This window comes from Strongylocentrotus purpuratus, unplaced genomic scaffold, assembly GCF_000002235.5.
Source record: "Strongylocentrotus purpuratus isolate Spur 01 unplaced genomic scaffold, Spur_5.0 spur5_scaffold_4, whole genome shotgun sequence".
Lineage (NCBI taxonomy): Eukaryota > Metazoa > Echinodermata > Echinoidea > Camarodonta > Strongylocentrotidae > Strongylocentrotus > Strongylocentrotus purpuratus.
Window position 1 is genome coordinate 22,369,996 of NW_022145610.1, and position 19,831 is coordinate 22,389,826.

Below are 19,831 nucleotides of genomic sequence, written 5' to 3' on the forward strand. Positions count from 1 at the left end.
CCCATGTCATGCAGGGTTAGAGACTCGGTATTTCGATCACCCCCCCCCCCCCCCCCCCCCCATGGCCCTCCCTCCATGTTTCAGTATAGTAAAGTTACTCCATTAGTCCATGGTCCTGTTTATTTAGCAATTTACACTTTGAGATTTGTTTTCTCAGGCAGACCGACCGGACCGAACGAACGAACGAACGAGAACTAACGTTAGACATCGACAATGGACATGATAAAGATGGAGCACAAACGGGTTTCTGTTGATGCTCTTGGGCGAATGTCCAACGATGAACTTAAAAGACATGGCTATTTCGCATCTGAACAAGCTGAGTTGAATTTTAATCTTAGCCCTGGCATGATTGCGCTTTCTTCGGGTAGACCCGGGGAAGACATCCTTCGCAAATCATCGCTTGAAATTCAGAAGGCTACACACCGCCGATTCGTAAGTAGGCCCTATAAAAGAACGAGTGGGTACCGCGGGAGAGGCCGGGGGCCATGAGGCCATGCCAGGAGGTGATGTTCTATAGTTATAGAGCTGACCGAATTAGTCTGGGAGTTTTTCTCTGCAAGAAATGCCCTAAATCCTTCAATTTCAAAAGCAATTGTCAATATTTTATTGAGAGTTGGATGCAAAATGGCGGGATTAATTCACATGTCGCTTGATGAATTGGAGAATATGTCGAAAACGGAGAGGGAAACATACAGATATTACGTTACTACATTTCGTCAAAACGGCCTGATATCGGCTGACATCACAGCCATGTTCGCCGGAGCTCCTGGGGAGATGATTCTCCATCGCACCGCTGGAATGCTGCAGAAAGCCACAGTAGCACGGCTGGTATTATAAACAACAACATATTATTGCACTGGTCATGTGAAAAATATTTGTCATGATGACTGCATTTCTTCCCTGGATTAGATTGAATAGACCCCCTACTAGTACTTTTCTTCCCTTCCATATCCTTGTAGGTCTAGGCCTAGACCGAATTTTCCGTCTCTTTCGTTCGTTAGCCTCTTATTGGGGTAGGGTCGGCTCTCTCTTTAGAGACGGAAGCCGTTTATACACATGTCCTTGCTAACGCCACGGCCAGTCCTGGTCGTAGCGTTTTGCCCCCAAAATCCCCCAAAATGTCATTTTACCTCGAGCATGTTATATTGTAAATTAGGCCTAGGCTATAATAAATCAGTTCCACTTACCAACTTGACTGAAATAATCAGTTTAATAGTCCCTTTTTAGGAAATTATGGGTCAAAATCGAAATCCATTTTGAAAATCTTTTTCAACATGGATTCCGATTTTGACCCATAATTTCCTAAAAGGGACTATTAAACTGATTATTTCAGTCAAGTTGGTAAGTGGAACTGATTTATTATAGCCTAGGCCTAATTTACAATATAACATGCTCGAGGTAAAATGACATTTTGGGGGATTTTGGGGGCAAAACGCTACGACCAGGACTGGCCGTGGCGTTAGCAAGGACATGTGTATAAACGGCTTCCGTCTCTAAAGAGAGAGCCGACCCTACCCCAATAAGAGGCTAACGAACGAAAGAGACGGAAAATTCGGTCTAGTCTAGGCCTAGCTAGAGTAGTTGTATGATTGTTAGACCAAAAATTTCTCTCGCTCGTTAGCCTCTGATTTGGAATTTTGGGTAGAGTCAGCTCTTCTCTTTAGAGACGGAAGCCGGCCATAGGGTGTCCTGTGCAAACTTTGGTGGCCAGATCTGGCAACCAAACTTTAGATTAAGATGTAATTTTAGCGGATTCATATCATGATATCCGATGCATTTATATTTTGTACTTGAAAAGTAGGCCTAGATTTTGTCTATATACATTGGTTCCACTTACCAGCTTGACTGTATGATGCATTTTATATGTCTTTTTTCAGCGTTTTGTTGGTCGAAATTGAACTCTGTTTTGAAATTCTTGCAGCCGTATTTTAAACTGTTACTGTCAATGGATGACGTCGTCTTTCCCTTCGGCAGTAACAGTTTAAATACGTCTCCTTCCCCCACCCCCCTTCACACACAAAAGAAATATTTGTCTAGAACTGCGCCTGAGTATTACCTCGGTATCTTTATTATTTTCATTTAAAAGGTTGATTATAGTCCTTTAATGCTGTGATGGGAACTATATTTCCTGAAAACATATGCCTTGTGTTGTTCTTTTTGTCACAGCTGTCAGTTGGAAACAAAACACACAAAAAGTGATCACATGACAATGATGTCACAACATACAATATCCCATGGAATGCATTTCAATTGAAAGTCCAATCAAACCTGCTTTAGTGACCACCTGTCTACAAAGACCACATTTGTTCCCCTTGAAAATGGTTTCTCATTGAAACATGTACATGTACTAAAGGAACCTGTCTGCAAAGACTACTTTTTGTGTTTTCCTTGTGCGGTCTCTATAGACAGTACATTACAGTATGTAAGCTTATTTTGCAGGAAATTTGTTCACTATTGGTGCAAATAGAGTGAAATATGGCCTACCAGCATTTGGAGTGTGGGGGGGGGGGGGGGGGGGGGGGGGGGGGGGGGGGGGGGGGGGGGGGTAGGATTATTTTGGTGGATCAAACCATTTTTTGTTGTTGTTGGAAGTACTGCATTTGCAACATACAGTGCACATGTACTGTATACATAACACAATTATAGCTGTTAGTACTTTTTTTCTTGTTATCTCCCATGCTTGGTTTTGGCACCAAGTTTGTTTCTCAATTGGCAAGAACCCTGTGTAGATAATATGCATGCATGATGTATTACAGAGACGCCAAGTTCAAAGATCCGCAATGCGTGACATTTTCATGATTCGGCACGCGAACGCGCGTGCTAAGGTATAACACACGTATAAGGTATAGAGGGTTTTTTTTAATCTAGCGCACGCGCCTTTCGTGAGAGCGTTTTTAGACCCTTAAAATGCGTGATGTCACGCCTAATGCGTGATACTTGGTAGCTCTGGTATTACTACATGTATGTTTGGTAGAGGTGTCATTTTATGGTGGTTACTGGATACATGTACATTACCGGACTGTTGATTCTATGGCCCCTGCATGGTTGCTCATCTTACCGTAATTAAATGCCTTAAACGCCTGAGCTTCCGGGGACCCTGCCCCCTGGACCCCACCAAGGGCCCTAAGGTGGCCCCTGGATGTTCATCTGAACGTAATTTAATGCCTAAAACCCCTGAGCTTCTGGGGGCTCCGCCCCTGGATCCCACTCTAATTAGTGACCTGCATGCCAGTGTCACAAAATAAGGTATCAATGCTCATCTGACCTTAATACATACCTAAAACCCTTCGCCCCTTAACACCCGCCGGGGCTTTTCCTCTAGACCCCACGCCAATTTACGATCCACATTGCTTTGCTTTGCTCTGACTGATCGTAAATACTCCCCCCCCCCCCCTATTTGAAAAACGTTCCCAGGGCCTGCGTAACATGTAAGAGCAGTGGTGATGTGGATTTTTTTTCTGCCCCCCAAATCGTTTTTGCTCATTACGCCACTGCTCTCTCGTCCCTCGCATTTCGTCCACCCCCCCCCCCCCCCCCCCCCCCCCGGTCACGAAAAGACATCGCCGCCCCTGGTTGTTTGTACTTCGTACTTTGGAACTTTGCATGTCATATGATCAGGGGCGTCGCTAGACCTTTTTCAGTGGGGGGGGGGGGGGGGGGGGGGGGTGTAGAGGCCAACTATTACCGACAAAAGTAGCCACCAATTACCGACAAAATTAAATTTCCAATATCTACAAAGTCAACCCTATAAACCTGGGGCCGAAGGCTAAATTGTTTTTCCTATGGACTATCTATAGTACTTGCATATGCGCAAAATGGTCATTTTCCTCGACGACATTAATATACGAATTATTTCTTAAATTTAGTCAGCATCATAGCTATATATTTTAATGCAGGCGCGGAGCTAGGATCTTATTTTAGGGAGGGGCGGTGGGAGCAAGAGAATCACTTAAAAGCGCGCTCATAAGGGGGTGTGGGTGATGAGCCTCCCGCGCGAAGCGCGGAAGCTTAGACGTTTCCTTAAATTATTAGGAAAAGAAGACGATTAATTGTACCGTTTTCGACTGGTAATCCTAGGCTGAATGAAGTCCCCCCCCCCCCCTCCCGCGCGAAGCGCGAAAGCTTTGACGTTTCATTAAATTATGAGAAAAAGCAGACGATTCGGTGTACTGTTCTCGACTCTTAATCCTAATCTGAATGCAGCTTCCCCCTCCCGCGCGAAGCGCGGAAGTTTTGACGTTTCATTAAATTATTAGAGAAAGAAGACGTTTCGTCGTACCGTTTTCGACTCTTAATAAGCCCTATTCATCTGAATTCAGTTTCCCCCTCTCGCGTGAAGCGCGAAAGCTTTGATGTTTCCTCAAATTATTAGAGAAAGAACACGATTCGTTGTACCGTTTTCGACTCTAAATGAGCCCTATTAATTTTGTTATTAGTTTTGTGTGTGAAGGGGGTGGGGGGGGGGGGGGAAGGAGACGTATTTAAACTGTTACTGCCGAAGGGAAAGACGACGTCATCCATTGACAGTAACAGTTAGCAGTTCCTGTCCAACTACGGCATTGTTGTTCTTTGACAAGGGTTTTATAAATATATTTGCCACTTACAATCCAGGTGAAGTTAATGGGTACCTAGTAGGACAGAAATCCTTGAATGCTTTAAGCATCATATCTTTGCAGCTGATGTAATAAAATAATGATTTGTACAAGGTCATATACATGTATATATTAGTTATGGTAAGCCCTTAAAACTTTTTCTTCATATTTCTTTGACTTCAGATGATAAATAAATGTAGCATGATACTAGGAATAATAAGTTGCTGTTCAGTTTTGTTCCTCAAGACCTCAAGTGTAATATTAAACAAACAAATGAGGTAAAATAATTTAGATACCTGACCTATGATGTAAATTTTAACAACTTGCACTTCATAGTGTTAAACCATGGACCTATTACGGATGGACATTCATCGTTTTCTTAACGAATTCATTGTGATTGTCTCCGTCAATGTCATCTCAATAACATTCCATACATGTTTCTTCACTTTGATCTCATGATGGTCACCGCCAAAAAGCTGGGACAGAATCAAGATAGTGCTTTCACACATGTTAATCTACATGCGCAGAAGATAATAACTTGCTTAAATTATGTAAAATCGATGTGCAGTTCTGGTTTATAATCGGAAATTGATGTTCCGTGTATTGTATTTTATTTTGAAAAATATTACCAGATAGAGCTTATATTTGGATTGGTTGTGATTTAAAATCCTGTTTCCCCCACTTTCTTCATAATATTCCAGAGTTACAACGCACAGGGCTTATAAAGATCATGGCCTTCTAATTGTTTTATAAGGTCATGGGTGTATGCGAAAAAGTGCGAATCAGTAATAATACCAGGGACGGATCCAGGGACAGATCCAGGGGGGGGGCACAGGGGCACGTGCCGGCCCCGCCCCCCCCCCCCCCCCCCGACCAAAAAAAATAATAATCAGAAGGCGGTGACTATCATTGGATCAAAGAAAGAATCACGTTGAATGTCCATCCGTAATGGATCCATGGTTAAACCCATGAGGACTGTGTGTATGCTATAAGCCTACACACATTCTCAGACTTTTTTCGCTAGGCAAAGCACCAAGATTGTTGTGCGGTTGTAAGGGTCCTTGCGTAGGGGTTGTATCATACTTGTATGGCTGTTATAATTGTTCTTTGCAGATGTTTACTCTAAAAGTCACAAGAAATCATGCATAAAAGACCCAGTGATCTCGTACCACAACAATATCCTTTTTTTTTGCCACAAAACTGTACATGAACTGTAGATTAATTATGTCTACTAGCTGCCAGTAGAAATGGAAATATTATTATTATTGTTGTTTTGATTATTATCAATAAAGTCATAATCATTCTTCCTCTTCTTCTCCTTCTCCTTAGTCGTATTCTTCTTCATAGTAATATCATCATCATTATAATAGTTGTATTAAATTGTTTAATTTTAGACTGAAGAGTTAGCCGATGATTGCGATCTCCTTCAGTATGGATCATTGCAAGGTGACCCCACGTTTCGTATTCAGATGGCCAAGTTTCTTACAAGAAGGTACCAGAGCCCTGTTCACAGGTAAGCTACAGCTATTTCTATCTTTTGTCTCACTTGTCGCTCTGATATCACAGATTTATTCATTTTTTTGTTTTAATTCTTCTGTCAACAAAGGAAAACTACATTGATTTTTTTTTCTGCAGACAATAATAATAATAATAATAAAAACAATGATTATAAAGCGGTTACCACCAAAGTCTCTAAGCATTATAACAAACAAAATACGATGATAAACAAAACAAAAAGTTGCAAACAAACCTACAAATTACAATACATATGAAATATACATCAATGTGAACAGAGGAAGTTAATCATCAAAAGCAATTTTGAATAAATGTGTCTTGACAAGTTTTGAATTGGTTGACAGTTTTTGACATGGCCCTGATATTGATGTACATGTACATGTACTTGTAAAGTGTATTTGTTACAATGGTCTGCAGCACACAGGTAAATCAAAATTGCCTCGTGTGCAGAACAAATGTGTTTACACATTCTAGGATGCAAAGTCCATATTAGAACAAGTGGCATATCCAGCCTGTATAGGGAGATGTGAGTTGGTCTAGCGGCATGTTCACTTGGTCAGCTCTCTGTCTCCGCCTACAGAAGGGCTCAGGCGCGACCCCGGTTCAAAACTGAGTCGCGTCTTTTGGGATGGCGACGTTACAAGTCGGTCCTCAGACGTAAATAATCATATCTGATTGATACACGTCTGTAAAAATCTAGCCAGCATATGCAGCACCCCCTCCCCCTCCCGGTTATTCAACATATTCAATTAATATTGGTAGTTGGTACCATGGTGAATTCCTGGATCAATCTGAATAATTTATCTCAATAAATTTTAACAATCAGTTATGAACCAATGGCACACACAACTGATAAGCTCACCTGTAAGTGACACTTAAAGTTTTTATTTCATTTAATTTTAATATGATGATTATGTAGGTAAATATGTATCCATATTGTATGGCAACGTGGGAGCTCCTATATCAGAGCTTATGGAAATGAAATAATTCAGTAGGCAATGAGTTAACTTAATTTCTTTTTTATTATTCAGATTAGGGGGGGGGCTGTGTGTTTTGATTATTTGCTTTCTTCGTACTTTTGACCCGATTTGCAGCTTTTGCAAATATGTTAGTGCGGGAAACTTCTGTCATCTGATTCAGCAGTTTTATATTTTATATGCACTGGCTCCCAGTAAGCATGATTCTGTTGATTGTCTATAAAGAGGTAATTGGTCAAGCCCCCAGTGATGTTTCAGAATTGTTAAAGGTAAACACTAGTTCTGATCATGCGATTGAATTGTGAAAGAAACGTTGTGGAATCAATCAGAAAAGGTTGATCATCTAGCATATCAGTATTGGTGTGTACTGCAAGGTTCTGGAATCATCAAAATGATAATAAATTTGGCCCAGTCTTGGTAAAGCTACAGTACAAGCACTGTACACAGAAAGATGTATATGGGACTACACGACACATGCGCGATATCTATTCAGTCCGGATAGATATAATAATTTACCAAATATATCTATTAGTAGGCGGTTCCTCAGCAAAATTTGCATCACATATTAGTCAAAAAATATTCTTTCACATGATTGGTAATTTAATAAGAGCTTCCATTTCATTTTTTTGGGAGGGGGCGCTCCCAAAACTGTCCTATAGTGCCTTTAAAACTCAAGTCTCACAAAGAAGCTGGCCTATCATAAAGCTTAATGCGCTTCACATATCTAGGGGCGCGTTCATGCTTGATTTTGAAGGCAGAATGAGCGATCTGAAACGCTCATCGTGATCGCAGTTCCACGAAGTACTGTTCATGCTTACTTCTCTGGCTCCCCCAGGCATTCTCCTTGTGTGGCCTTAATTGGCCTTGCAGCTGGATTCGCAACCTGCACTGTGCATGCTACGTAGACCCACTAGAGGTCAGTGCGTTGACCCCATTTAAACGCGTTTACAAATTGTAAACGCATCTTTTTGTGAGTTTACGATCGGTGATCGTGATCGCCGTTTTTTTGGTGAATCTACAAAAGTGAGCATGAACGCAATCGTGTTTTAGACTAAACGCGTAACAGATGCCTGATTCTGGCCGTCAAAATCAAGCATGAACGCGCCCTAATATTACTGATGATAATAATAGTAACAATGGTAAATGGCCGAGGTCCGTGAGGCCATAATGCTCCTGGGGCTCCAACATTAATACCCCGGTCATAGCTGGCGGCCAAATATGAAGCCCTCTGGGAAATCGGGTACCATTAACTCCCGGGTGGAGAGTAGCAAAAGTGGATTAATACCTTGCAAAAGGACATTAGTGCTCGGCTGGGAGTTGAACCCTCAACCCTTGGATTGAGGTGAATAAAACACTATACCATGACACCTCCGTAGGTATATTTCGTCCTTGTTTTCACGAAGTGACGGTAGTGAGGAAAATCGTAACGCAAAGTGAATGCAATTTTTTTTCACTACCGTCACTTCGTGAAAACAGCGACGATTTGTATCTTATGGCATGTCCTAAATTACACTTCGGGGACTTTGTTGCTAGAAGCTACATCATACATTGTACTGTACGTTATTCATTCACATGTAAAATGGTTTATATTTTGTCAAATCATTTTGGTATTTTTCTATTTTGAGGCAGTTCAGCACATGAGTGAACAAGGCTTTATACAATCAAAGTTATACGTATGTGTTGTAGCTTCAGGGATTACCGGTACTAATCATTGACTATATGCCTTTCCTCTGTCCTTAACCCAGCGACAACATCTTATGCAATGCTGGGGCTAGCCAAGGACTGAACTTCCTATCGACCCACTTCTTCAAGAAGGGCGATGTAGTCTTTGTAGAAGACCCTACATACTTCCTTGCCCTCGCAGCCTTTCAACATGATCAGCAGCTTAATGTAGTACCAGGTAAGTCATTGTAATCAGTAACATTGAGGGGGTGGGGGAGGGGGTGGCATCATTGGGGCACCAATTTGAGTAGGTGCATGAAATATGACTTGGTAGTTTTTTAGGGAAAAGCAATTGAAGTAACGATTGCTGTATTCCGGGTTGTCAATTGTTTGCTATTGCTTCTTCGTAATACTACTATGACATGGAATAGCAATTTACATGTACACGGCCTGTAGTTCATTTCACAGTTGATTTCACTTGGTTGATTCACTGTTCGCATGAATCCACTGTTCGCATGAATTAGCAGAGAGAAATAGAAGTGAATACTCTCATGGTCAACTACAATATATTATTATTCTCATTTGTTCATCGTCTCTGCAATGCTATTTGAATGAACAACAGCTATTATTGTTACCAGTTGGCTTCCTGGAAATAGTTTCATTTGTTGTTGAACAATATAGATCTGGGGGTGTTTCACGAAGACTAAGATCGACTTTAAGTTGGACTTAACTATGGCAGGCCATTCATGCCACTGTTTGCTCTCACCATTTACTGACATTAGTATCTCAAGAGACTTCCAAATCATGGTCACAAATCTACAGAATTTACTGTTTAAGATAAATCATTATCAAAGTCCAACTTAAAGTTGATCTTAGTCTTTGTGAAACACCCCCCTGGTTGTACCATATTTTTTCTGACTTGTTTTTAATAACAAGATCGAATGCATGATCTTAATCTACTGGGTGCAAGCCAATAATTCCTTTACAACAACAAACAACATTGTGGTACTATCTTACGTAGCGTTACATGGTTATCACATACATGTAGCAGATAAATTCATTAGTCCCATGTTATATCATTTTAAAGAAAACAGAATTTGATTCCCGGACTATTCTCCCTCTTTTTCTCTCTCTCACAATACAATTAGGGAAATGCGTGTGCCTTTTGTAGATAGTCCAAGAGTTGCTTTTTTGCTGCCACGTAAAACACGGGCGTCAATACATGTTCTAGTTCTAGTTATTATTATTATTATTATTATCATTATTATTATTAGCATTAGCATTATTATCATCATTATTTTCCTTTTATTATTAATATTAAAGCTTATCTGCCATAGTTTAAAGGAGGGATTAGAGCGCCCTGCAAGGTCACTGGACAGGTGGTTATCTCATCAACTCAGCTCTCAGTTAACATAAGAAAAAGAGGATCATGGGGGACCAATGGTCACCGATTAGGCATTGTTTGTTGTAAGTGGGCGCAAGTAGCTACAAGTAGTGCAGTGGGCCTTTAATATTAATACTATTATTATTACTATTACCTGGCTATAGCACATCTGCCATTATGGCACTCTTGAGTGTGTTCTAACCAAGTACCCTTTCTACAGCTGGGTTAAGGAGCACAGGATCAAATATAGGATTAGTATTGTTATAGACGTGCAGTTTTCATTATTTCTAACAAAATTTTCGCCACATTTTTCTACTGATTCACCATCATGTACAATATTGTACTTGCTCAATATTAAAGTTTGGTAATTGTTCGATCGTTTTTTTTTAAGTAAGACTCCACCATCACCATCCTCATTTCTTAACATTTATTATGATTCAGTTGCTAAGGAAGATGATGGTGTAGATACGGAAGATCTGGAGAAGAAGCTATCGGAGCATCTAGGAGACAGGCAACCAGATGATACGAGACCGTTTCGTAGCTTACTCTACCTCATCCCCTGCTTTCACAATCCAACTGGATCATGCACTTCTTCAGGTAATGATGAGCATCGTATTGATTGAGGAGGAGGAGGGGGGAGGGGGAGGAGGAGGATGAAGAGGAGGAGGAAGTTGTTGTGATAATGTTAATGGTGATGGCAATGATGATGAAAAGTATGATGGTGATGATGATGATAATGATGATGAAAGTGATAATGAAGATAATATTATGACAGGGCTTAAATTAATCCAAGGCCATGGCCGTGGATGCCCTTTTGATTGGCCTCAATGCCCCTCTCATTGGCCTTGGAGATTTTTTTTTCCCTTTCCAATTCTTCCTATTTGTGCTGTAATATAGGAATGTGCCCTACAGAAAAGTAGCCTTGCCCTAAATATATTGAAATTTAAGGCCTGTTATGACAATGATGACGATAATTATGGTGATGACGATAATGATGATGGTGATAGTGATGACAGTGATAACGAAGATAATGGTATGACCAGAAGGATGATGGTTGTAAAGATGATGATAATTATGGTGATGAAAGTAATGATGAAGATGATAGTATGACAATAATGATAGTGAAGGGGATGATGATGATATGATCGCGGCGGTGTAGGTGGTCGTGATGTTTTGCCGAGGGTGCAGGTCCCCATTGCCCCCTAGATCAAGCCTCAATAATCTTTGTTTTATTAGACATACCAAAGACTAGTGATAATGATTCATTTATGTTTGATACAAGCACGGGCAAAAAAGTGGAAAATAATACACAATTATACACAATTCTATGGGATGGGATGGGATTCTTATACCCTTTTCTAACTGGCTTGATTTTCCTCGGATGCATCCAGACGATTCTGATGAAACGACCAGTATGAAAGCAACAGAGGAGAAAAAGGCGATTAAATAGCAGATGAAAAGAAGAGAAATAGGCGACCTGCTCAAGAGCAGGAGAAATTCTCATTCGATCGGTGTGACACAGATGAAACAGCCAGTATGAAAGCGTTCGGGAGAAGAAGGCGATTAAAACAGCGATTAAAATGGTCAAAGGTCGCAGTATACGCGCGCTTTATCATAACCAGCTGTGTTTGTTGACTTATGGTTGAACATGCTGCATGCTAGCTAGATGGAGCGCGGGCTTAATTATTACGCAATAATTCTTCACTTCCGGCAAGGGCTCGCCACAGCAAGAAAATTTCACTGGCAGTTAGAAAGCGACAGGGGGAAAACTGCGGTTTCATCTTTGTTTACATAAGGAAAATTCAATCGGTATTTTCATCGGTGTGACTCTGATAGAAGCCAGTTTGAAAGCAGTATTATTCATATGCCTATATTTTGCCTTAAAATGGCAAAAACAAAATGATTTAAATCTTGCTTTAAATTTCTCTCTCTCTCCTTCTTTTGAACAGAATATTTTGAAATGCCTTATCATGACACAGCAAGGATTATGAAACTGTCGTACACTCTCTATATATTTATTTACATGTATTCACCTTCAAATGTCCAAAGACAAATTTTATATATTTTTTACATGACCATAAACTATCTTCTTGAATCTTTTCTTTCTGGTGTAGAAAAAATGAAGAGTATAATTAGGATGGCCAGAAAGTATGACTTGCTCGTGGTGTGTGATGATGTCTACAATGTGTTGTCATGGCAACCAGCTGACGAAGGCAGTGACCGGAAATACAAGTGTCCTGCTCGCCTCTTCGCCTTCGACAATCCCTCTGATCCCGACTTCAAGGGGAACGTTGTATCCAACGGTAGCGTATCCAAGTTCCTTGCGCCTGGATTGAGACTGGGCTGGTTTGAGGCTTCAGATCGCATCATCGATCTCATGATGAAGAAGTAAGCTAAGGCCTACAAAAAGAAGATGTAGTATTGCCCTTTGCGACCGACCCAAAAATCTTGAAATCTATGATCGGCTTTTTTAACTTTTTTTTTTTTAAACTGTTTTTCAGAGAAAAAAAATATTTAAGCATTAAAAACTGAAAAATATCAGCCCAAAGAGGTAGAAAAAAGAAGAAGAAAAAATATGTATAAAAAAAAAAAAGACAGACCGCCTCATGTTTTGGCACCTATAGGGCAATACAACATCTTTTTTTAGGCCTTACAGTGACGCATCTAACCATTTTTCTTTCATTAAAAACATAGTTTACACCGAATCCTCCATATACATTTACAGTGCTTGATAAGAGTCAGAATAATTGCTTTATCAAAATTACTGAAGCCCCTTGTCTCATGAATGATATACACTCAAGATTGTCCTCCTAGTCCGTTATCCATCTGACACATTTCTTATAGTGATTACCGTTAGAAGATAAAATCACAGAATATGTTTAATCCATTTCTGATGCATAACATTGTGCCATTCATGAATAAGAACAAAAAAATACACATACAATTGTATGTTACAATCATAACCGTCTCTAAATCGGAAAAGCAGTGTAAAATTTATAATCAATATTTTTGTGTACAATAATACAACAATTTGAATTTTGTTAATACAATTTTATTTTTTTTAACATTGATGAAGTTGAAAATGATTATAATTGTTGCCGATGTGAGGATAGTTTTTGTATTTATTCGGTTCTTGAGAACATTGCAAACTGTGTTGATGGGGTGCATTCTTGTTAGTATTGGTTCTACTTTGGTCTATGATTCAATTACAGTCAATACCTGGACAGCGGTGGATCCTTCAATCACTTAACAGGAGGCATTGTGGGTACAATGCTCAAGATGGGAATCGTAGACGATCATCTAGACTTTGTCTGCAACCATTTTAAGGTATGCTTTAATGTAGTGTTCGTTATTGGCTTAGCTATTAGGGGGAGGGGGAGGGAGGAGGGGGAGGGGGCTGGTGCCTACAAATCGAATAGTGAAAAAAGAAAAGAAAAAGTGAGATACAAAAAGAGAGGGAAAGAAACTGAGAGGTGAAAGACAATGAGATAAAGAAGATGATAATAATAATAATTTCAGACTTAAATAGCGCATGATATGTTCCCGTCTCTATGCACTTAACAAATTGCAAAATAACAAACCTATATGATTTAAACTTATATTTGAAATAGCTACAGTAACTTAATTATGTCAGTTAAGAAAGTATTGCAATATATAAAGATTCTGAATACAATACTTAATTGAAAACAACAAACAGAGTTAAGATTAAATGAGAGTATAAGGAGATAACGTCTTAACTTGTAACAAAATGTCAATTGCTGTTTAAATGGACTGCTTAAAATCATTGATGGAGAGTGCATCTCGGAGCTGAAAAGGATTTGCATTTCCATAGTTAGGATGCCAGGATGCTGAAAGCACATTCCCCGTAGTATATCTGGTACTGACTCTGGAAGTTTGGAGGACATTCATATCTGAGGAGCGTAGATTCCTAACAGCAATAATTCAACAAAATCCAACATAATCCAACAGTAATAATTCAACATGTTCCCACACCCTAAAGCATTTGAGAATGTAAAAATATACCAGGCATTATAGAGCTTTCTCAAATGGCTCTGAAACCAACAACTCTTCTTCTCAGATATACTTGAACAAAAGCAGACGGTTATAGAACTGAGGTCAACTATTGGATGCATCTCTTCTTTATTAAACAACAAATGGATTAAAATTTAAGGCATGTTCCATGTAGATTCGTAATCAAAGGGAACTGCAAGTGCTTGTGTAAAAACGAAATCATTAATGCATCGTTCTCTATTTTATTCTGGCATCTCTGCAGAGATTTTGAACAAAGGCTGATAGCTGTAGAAGGTAAATTGATTACTTTGAAAATCAAAAGTTTTGTGGACACTGTTTTGCTGACACAGTGGGAAATTTTTTGTTGATATGTTGACTGACGACGATGGCACTACCTAATGATAATGATATACTAGCACTATTGTTATCGACCGTACTGTCCATACATCACATTGTTATGATTTGTTGCTGTTTTTATGTTTTTAGACAAATGTAGACGTCATGACGAAGGTTCTCAAAGAAGAATTGCCACCTGGAGTGAAATTTTCTACTCCAGAGGTATGTAATTTTTTAAATTGTTATTTCATATTGGATTCTACGGAGCGAGAGGAACCATCTAGAAGATGATAAGTGATCCAGAGCATAGGCTCAAGAACATTTAAATCCCCACTGCACTACTTATAGCTACTTGCGCCCTCTATATACATACCTGCCAACCACCCCGATTTAGGAGGAGTTCCTCCGCATTTTTGTACCAACTCCGAATTCCGAGTGCATGCCTCAAAACTCCGATTTTTTTAAAATTTAATTTATTTATTTATTTATTTTTTTTTTTTTTTTTTTTTAGAGTGTAATGCACTTGGAGAGTATATAACTATTATGTTTGTATTTGAAATGTAAAGCGCCTTGAGCATGTTCATGTAAAGGGGCTCAATAAATACCAATATGTATGTATGTATGTATAAGACTAAAGCATAACACAGCACTGATAACCAGATCACACCGACATCCGCGCTCGCGCTCATAGAAGATATACACAGCGACATGGAAAAAAAAATAGACCCTAAAGTCCTGTGTACCCCCCCCCCCCCCCACCCCCCCCCCCCCCCCCCAATCTACGGGCTACTACCCCAATCCTTCGGTGGTTCGCGAACTCGTAGTCCATCCAGAAAAATTTACTCCTAATTTCTCTTGTCTCAGGTTGGCAGGTATGTATATAGCAAACAATGCCTAATTGGTGCCTGTTGGTCCCCCATGATCCTCTTTTTCTTATGTTAATTGAGAGCTGATTTAATGAGATAACCACCTCGCAGTGACCTTGCATGTAGGTCTAATTCCCCCTGGCCAAATTAGAGCAGGCGGGCTTTAAAGAAAGAAAGAAATCATCTTGAAATGCAAAAATTACCATCATAGAGTGGTGAAGTGTGACGTCATCAAAAATCTATTTTTAGAATTTCTCAATTTTGTCTTCATATTCCGAAAGAACACCTTAAATAATGTCCAAATGTCGAAAACCAATTGAATATGTTAAGTATTGGCTGAGATATGACCATCCGAATAATATATGTCCTATGGGAACTCAGTGTTATATGCTCTGGCTCCTAACCATTAGGAGCCAGAGCATATAACACTGAGTTCCTATGGGTCTAACAAATATATGTAGTGAAATATGTGAATTTTATGACCTTATTTCCATAAATTACCATAAATATGCAAATGAGTGGATTTTTCAAAAAATTGAAATTACCATAGTATTCTATACACTTCACTTGACATGTATGCAAATTTTCGCGGCGATCAGCAGTGAAACGGTCGAGATCTTAGGGGGGGGGGGTCAAATTGACCCCCCCCCCCCCCCCCAGTAAAAACCTGGTCTGAAATAGCCAAGATAAAATAGGGTTAAACAAAATGAACAAACGTAAAAGTTTACGTTGATTGATTTGATTGATATTGCTATCTTCTCTTCTTCTCTCTCTTGTTATCTCATGGTACTTATCTTTTGTTCATATCAGGGGGGATATTTCTTCTGGCTTGAGCTGCCCAAGAGTGTGGATGTTGCTAAGCTTTCTGCAGTGTGCAGAGAGAAGTATAAGGTCAACTTTGCTCCAGGCCGAAAGTAAGTCAATGTTTTCATATTTTGGGTCTTGTGGCAATTTTTTTTTTTTTTTTTTTTTTTTTTTTGGGGGGGGGGGGGGCTTTGTACAGATAAGCCAGTTGAGCCTATAATTCAGCAAGTGTATTGTTTTGAAAACCTACTCGAAAAGTACAAGCAAATTAATAGTTTATGTGTACTCTTTTGGTATTATTGTTTACCTTGACCTCTCGATTAATCAAACAGATATTCAAGCATAAAGCTTCCTTTATTATGCGCTTAGGTCGAGACTAGTGAACTGTTATGTATGGTCTTTCCTATTGTATGGAGCAGAAACATGGACAATAAGCAAGGCCATGGAAAATAGAATACCATCTTTTGAAATGTGGATTTACAGAAGAATGATGAAAATATCCTGGAAACAAATAAAAACCAACAAAGAGAAATTGCACATCGTGACATGGCAGGGCTTAAACAAATTACATGAGAGGAGAGAAAAGGAGAGAAAAATCAAATACTTTGGTCATGTTATAAGGCACCAAAGCCTCTTAAAGGATGTGTTGGAGGGAAAAGTGGAAGGAACAAGACCGAGAGGGAGACCCAGAATCAAGTGGGAAGAGAATGTCAAGAACTGGAGTGGACTAAAACTGCAAGAGTGCACTGACCAGAATAGCAGAAGATAAAGTATAATGGGATTTTGGAGGTAAAGGTTTTGTATTGAGATCTGGGACCTGTTGCATAAAACTTACCATTTATGGTAACTCTGCCATCAATGGTAACTACCATTGTAACAGAACTCAACAGCCAATCAAAATCAAGTATGCCATTGAAGTTACCATTGATGGCAAAGTTACCATCAATGATAAATTTTATTCAATGGGACCCAAAAGTTTAACTTTCAAGCATAAGTATCCCTGATGCAGATGAACTTACATGAAAATGTTTCATTTATTTCAACTACTTCTCAAATGGCACTGCTCTCATGCATTTTCACTCAAGCAAAACCCACATTTTCTATTCCCTTTTCAGTTTTTCCTCCACCCCAAAGTTTGACCACTTCATCCGACTGTCCTTCAGCTACTACCCTGCAGAGAAGCTAGCAGACGGGGCCAAGAAGATATGCCAAGCCATCAAAGAGGTCATGGGGTCGTAGACCTCTTCAAACCATAGCCAGCTGAGAGAGATAGTTGCTTCACCAGAAATTGCTCCTGCAGAGCTGCCAAGCATTACATTTTCCCGGAATTATTCTGTTTTTTCCTCCAATCTTTTTTTTTTTTTCTTCTTTTTTGGTACCTACCTGCACGTCAAACAACTGCCCTAAAATATTGATTTGATCACAAATTCAATAGATAACTAAGGTTAAAACAAACATGAAAACATACTTGAAGAGAAAAATATTCTCATAAAGAATGAAACGCCGATTATACCAAAATAACAACAACAAATATCTACTTGTAAATAAACTATAGGTCCTAATATGGAAAAAAACAGCATGCGGAATGGACATTTCTGCATTGGAAGTGTGTCGCGCAAGATTGTAAGTTTCGTTTTAATGAATTCCTTTTTTTTTACATCATGGTTTCTTTATTTGGTCGCACAAAGTTGGCAGCTCTGCATAGCCAGCTGAGATAGATAGTTGCGTCACCGGAAATCGCTCCTCAGTGTTATTATTCAGCTATTTCATGTAGCCTTGGGGATGCTCCGACATTTGCTTCAGGTGTTGTTGCATCAAAGACATATGGTTTTGGTTGCAAATGGGTTAGAGGTTAGGTTACAATTTAGGGTTAGGGTTCGGTTTTAATGTAGTGTTTGCTCCACGGTTTGAAGTTCAGAATGTGGTTAATGCGGGATCTAGACTATGCAGCAATTTTCGCCAAAGCATGTGTCATAGAACTGCCTTTCCTCAATGACTTTGTACCGTGTACTAGAGTCTATGGCAGAAACGTTTCATCAAATTTTTAGGTAAGGAAATATCGCTCTAAATTTCATTTTGCTTAAATCATCAATATAGACTAATTATAATACTGAAATGAATGATTATGTGCCATAATATTTACAAATTCTTGTTGAACTGTAGGAAAAAAAATTGTTATATGTATGTGGGATAGAACTATTCAGTATACCATATATTGACCTATGAGTGTGTATGTATGTCACAACTATGACTATCAATAAGCTATGTTTGATACACGTAGAGAATCTATTGTGAGTATGTCAAGCTCATTATTCTGTACGTATTATATTAATTTCTCAACCAAATCAATCCAATCATGAAATGAAAATAAGAAATTGAATTCACAATGACATTATTTCTTTAATAATTTTTATCTGGTAACAGAATCATGCTCACTTTTTACATAGCGGTTTGTAGAGGTTGAGAATTAGAGCTTTAAAAAACAAAAACTGCCTATGTTTTGCCTCTTCAACGAGCCTTAAGTCTGGCTTTCAACTTGGACTAAGTTGGTATGCTTTTATTCATGAATATGGGCCAGAGTCATAATACTTAGGATAATACATGTATATATCATTTAAAGTTATCTGTACTGCAGAATAATAGACTTATTATAGCATCAACAGTAAATTCATCTTTATATCTTCTAAACATGGGAGTGTCGTGGTCGAGTGGTTTAAGGCGCTTGACTGTAGATGCGAAGGCCGAGGGTTCGAATCCCGACACGGCACTAATATCCTTTGGCAAGATATTTACCTGCACTTGCTACTCTCCACCCAGGTGTTAAATGGGTATCCGGTAGGATACGAACGTTCATGTTGTTGGACGAGCAAGTGTGCGCTTGTAAAATGGCGACTGGCTTGAATGCTCCCCAGGGAGTGGAAAATGTGCACACATTGTGTGCGGGTAAGCAAGAATCCAATGACCGAGGTAATAATATATCTGTAAAGCGCTTAGGCACATCGTTGGATCGGTATATTGAGCGCTATATAAAAAAACAGATTATTATTATTATTATTAACATGTATCACTTTTCTCAGGACTTTTAAGGGATTCTTCTTTCTTACATTTTAAGATATCAATTCAATCATCATGTAGATGACAAAATATTAAATAAATACTTTAATGTGCATCTTTATTTTTTAAGCTGGTCAGATGTACGTATTTTATATGTTTATTAATGATTTTATATTTTACTTGCCATTGTATTAATTATCATGTTTGATATAGCCTATTTTTTTTATTAGACAAGCAATGGTGTAATGTAGGCCTTAAGTTCTGAAATTCCATGCGATTATACTGTATTCAAAATACAAGCTTCAAAAAGTACTTCTGAAAAGATATACTGTATGTTTTAATATGCTCTCAATCAACATGAAAGTGTGAGTAGACTAATCAACGAACACCCTTGATGCAAAGCAATAAATAATCAAAGTCTAATTGTGACCATTTTGCAAGTGTTCGTAGCTTGTTATGTATGAAAATGAGTTCATACTGGAATTTGGGCTTGCTGTGGTACAAAATTAAAGACGCCGACTGTACGTGCTCGGTAGCATATATTGGCACCAAGTTTAGTAGATACAGTCAAACCTGCTTTAGTGACCACCTGTCTACAAAGAACACATTTTTTGTTTCTCTTGAAAACGG

The 19,831-nt window shown here is 39.0% G+C and overlaps 1 protein-coding gene across 2 annotated transcripts; it reads left to right on the forward strand.

Moving 5' to 3' along the window:
• Positions 1 to 170: 170 nt before the first annotated feature.
• On the forward strand, positions 171 to 17,544 carry LOC753534 (uncharacterized protein YER152C). 2 transcript variants are annotated; one of them, XM_030997627.1, is made up of 9 exons: positions 171 to 432; positions 5,987 to 6,105; positions 8,830 to 8,984; positions 10,572 to 10,727; positions 12,245 to 12,518; positions 13,343 to 13,457; positions 14,628 to 14,699; positions 16,154 to 16,257; positions 17,263 to 17,544. In XM_030997627.1, exons 1-9 carry the CDS (start codon positions 214 to 216, stop codon positions 17,384 to 17,386), a joined length of 1,338 nt encoding a protein of 445 aa, XP_030853487.1. In that variant the 5' UTR covers positions 171 to 213; the 3' UTR covers positions 17,387 to 17,544. The 2 variants fall into 2 exon arrangements, with proteins under 2 accessions (XP_030853487.1, XP_030853488.1); XM_030997628.1 differs by lacking the exon at positions 171 to 432 and adding an exon at positions 511 to 828.
• The last annotated feature ends 2,287 nt before the right edge of the window (positions 17,545 to 19,831 follow it).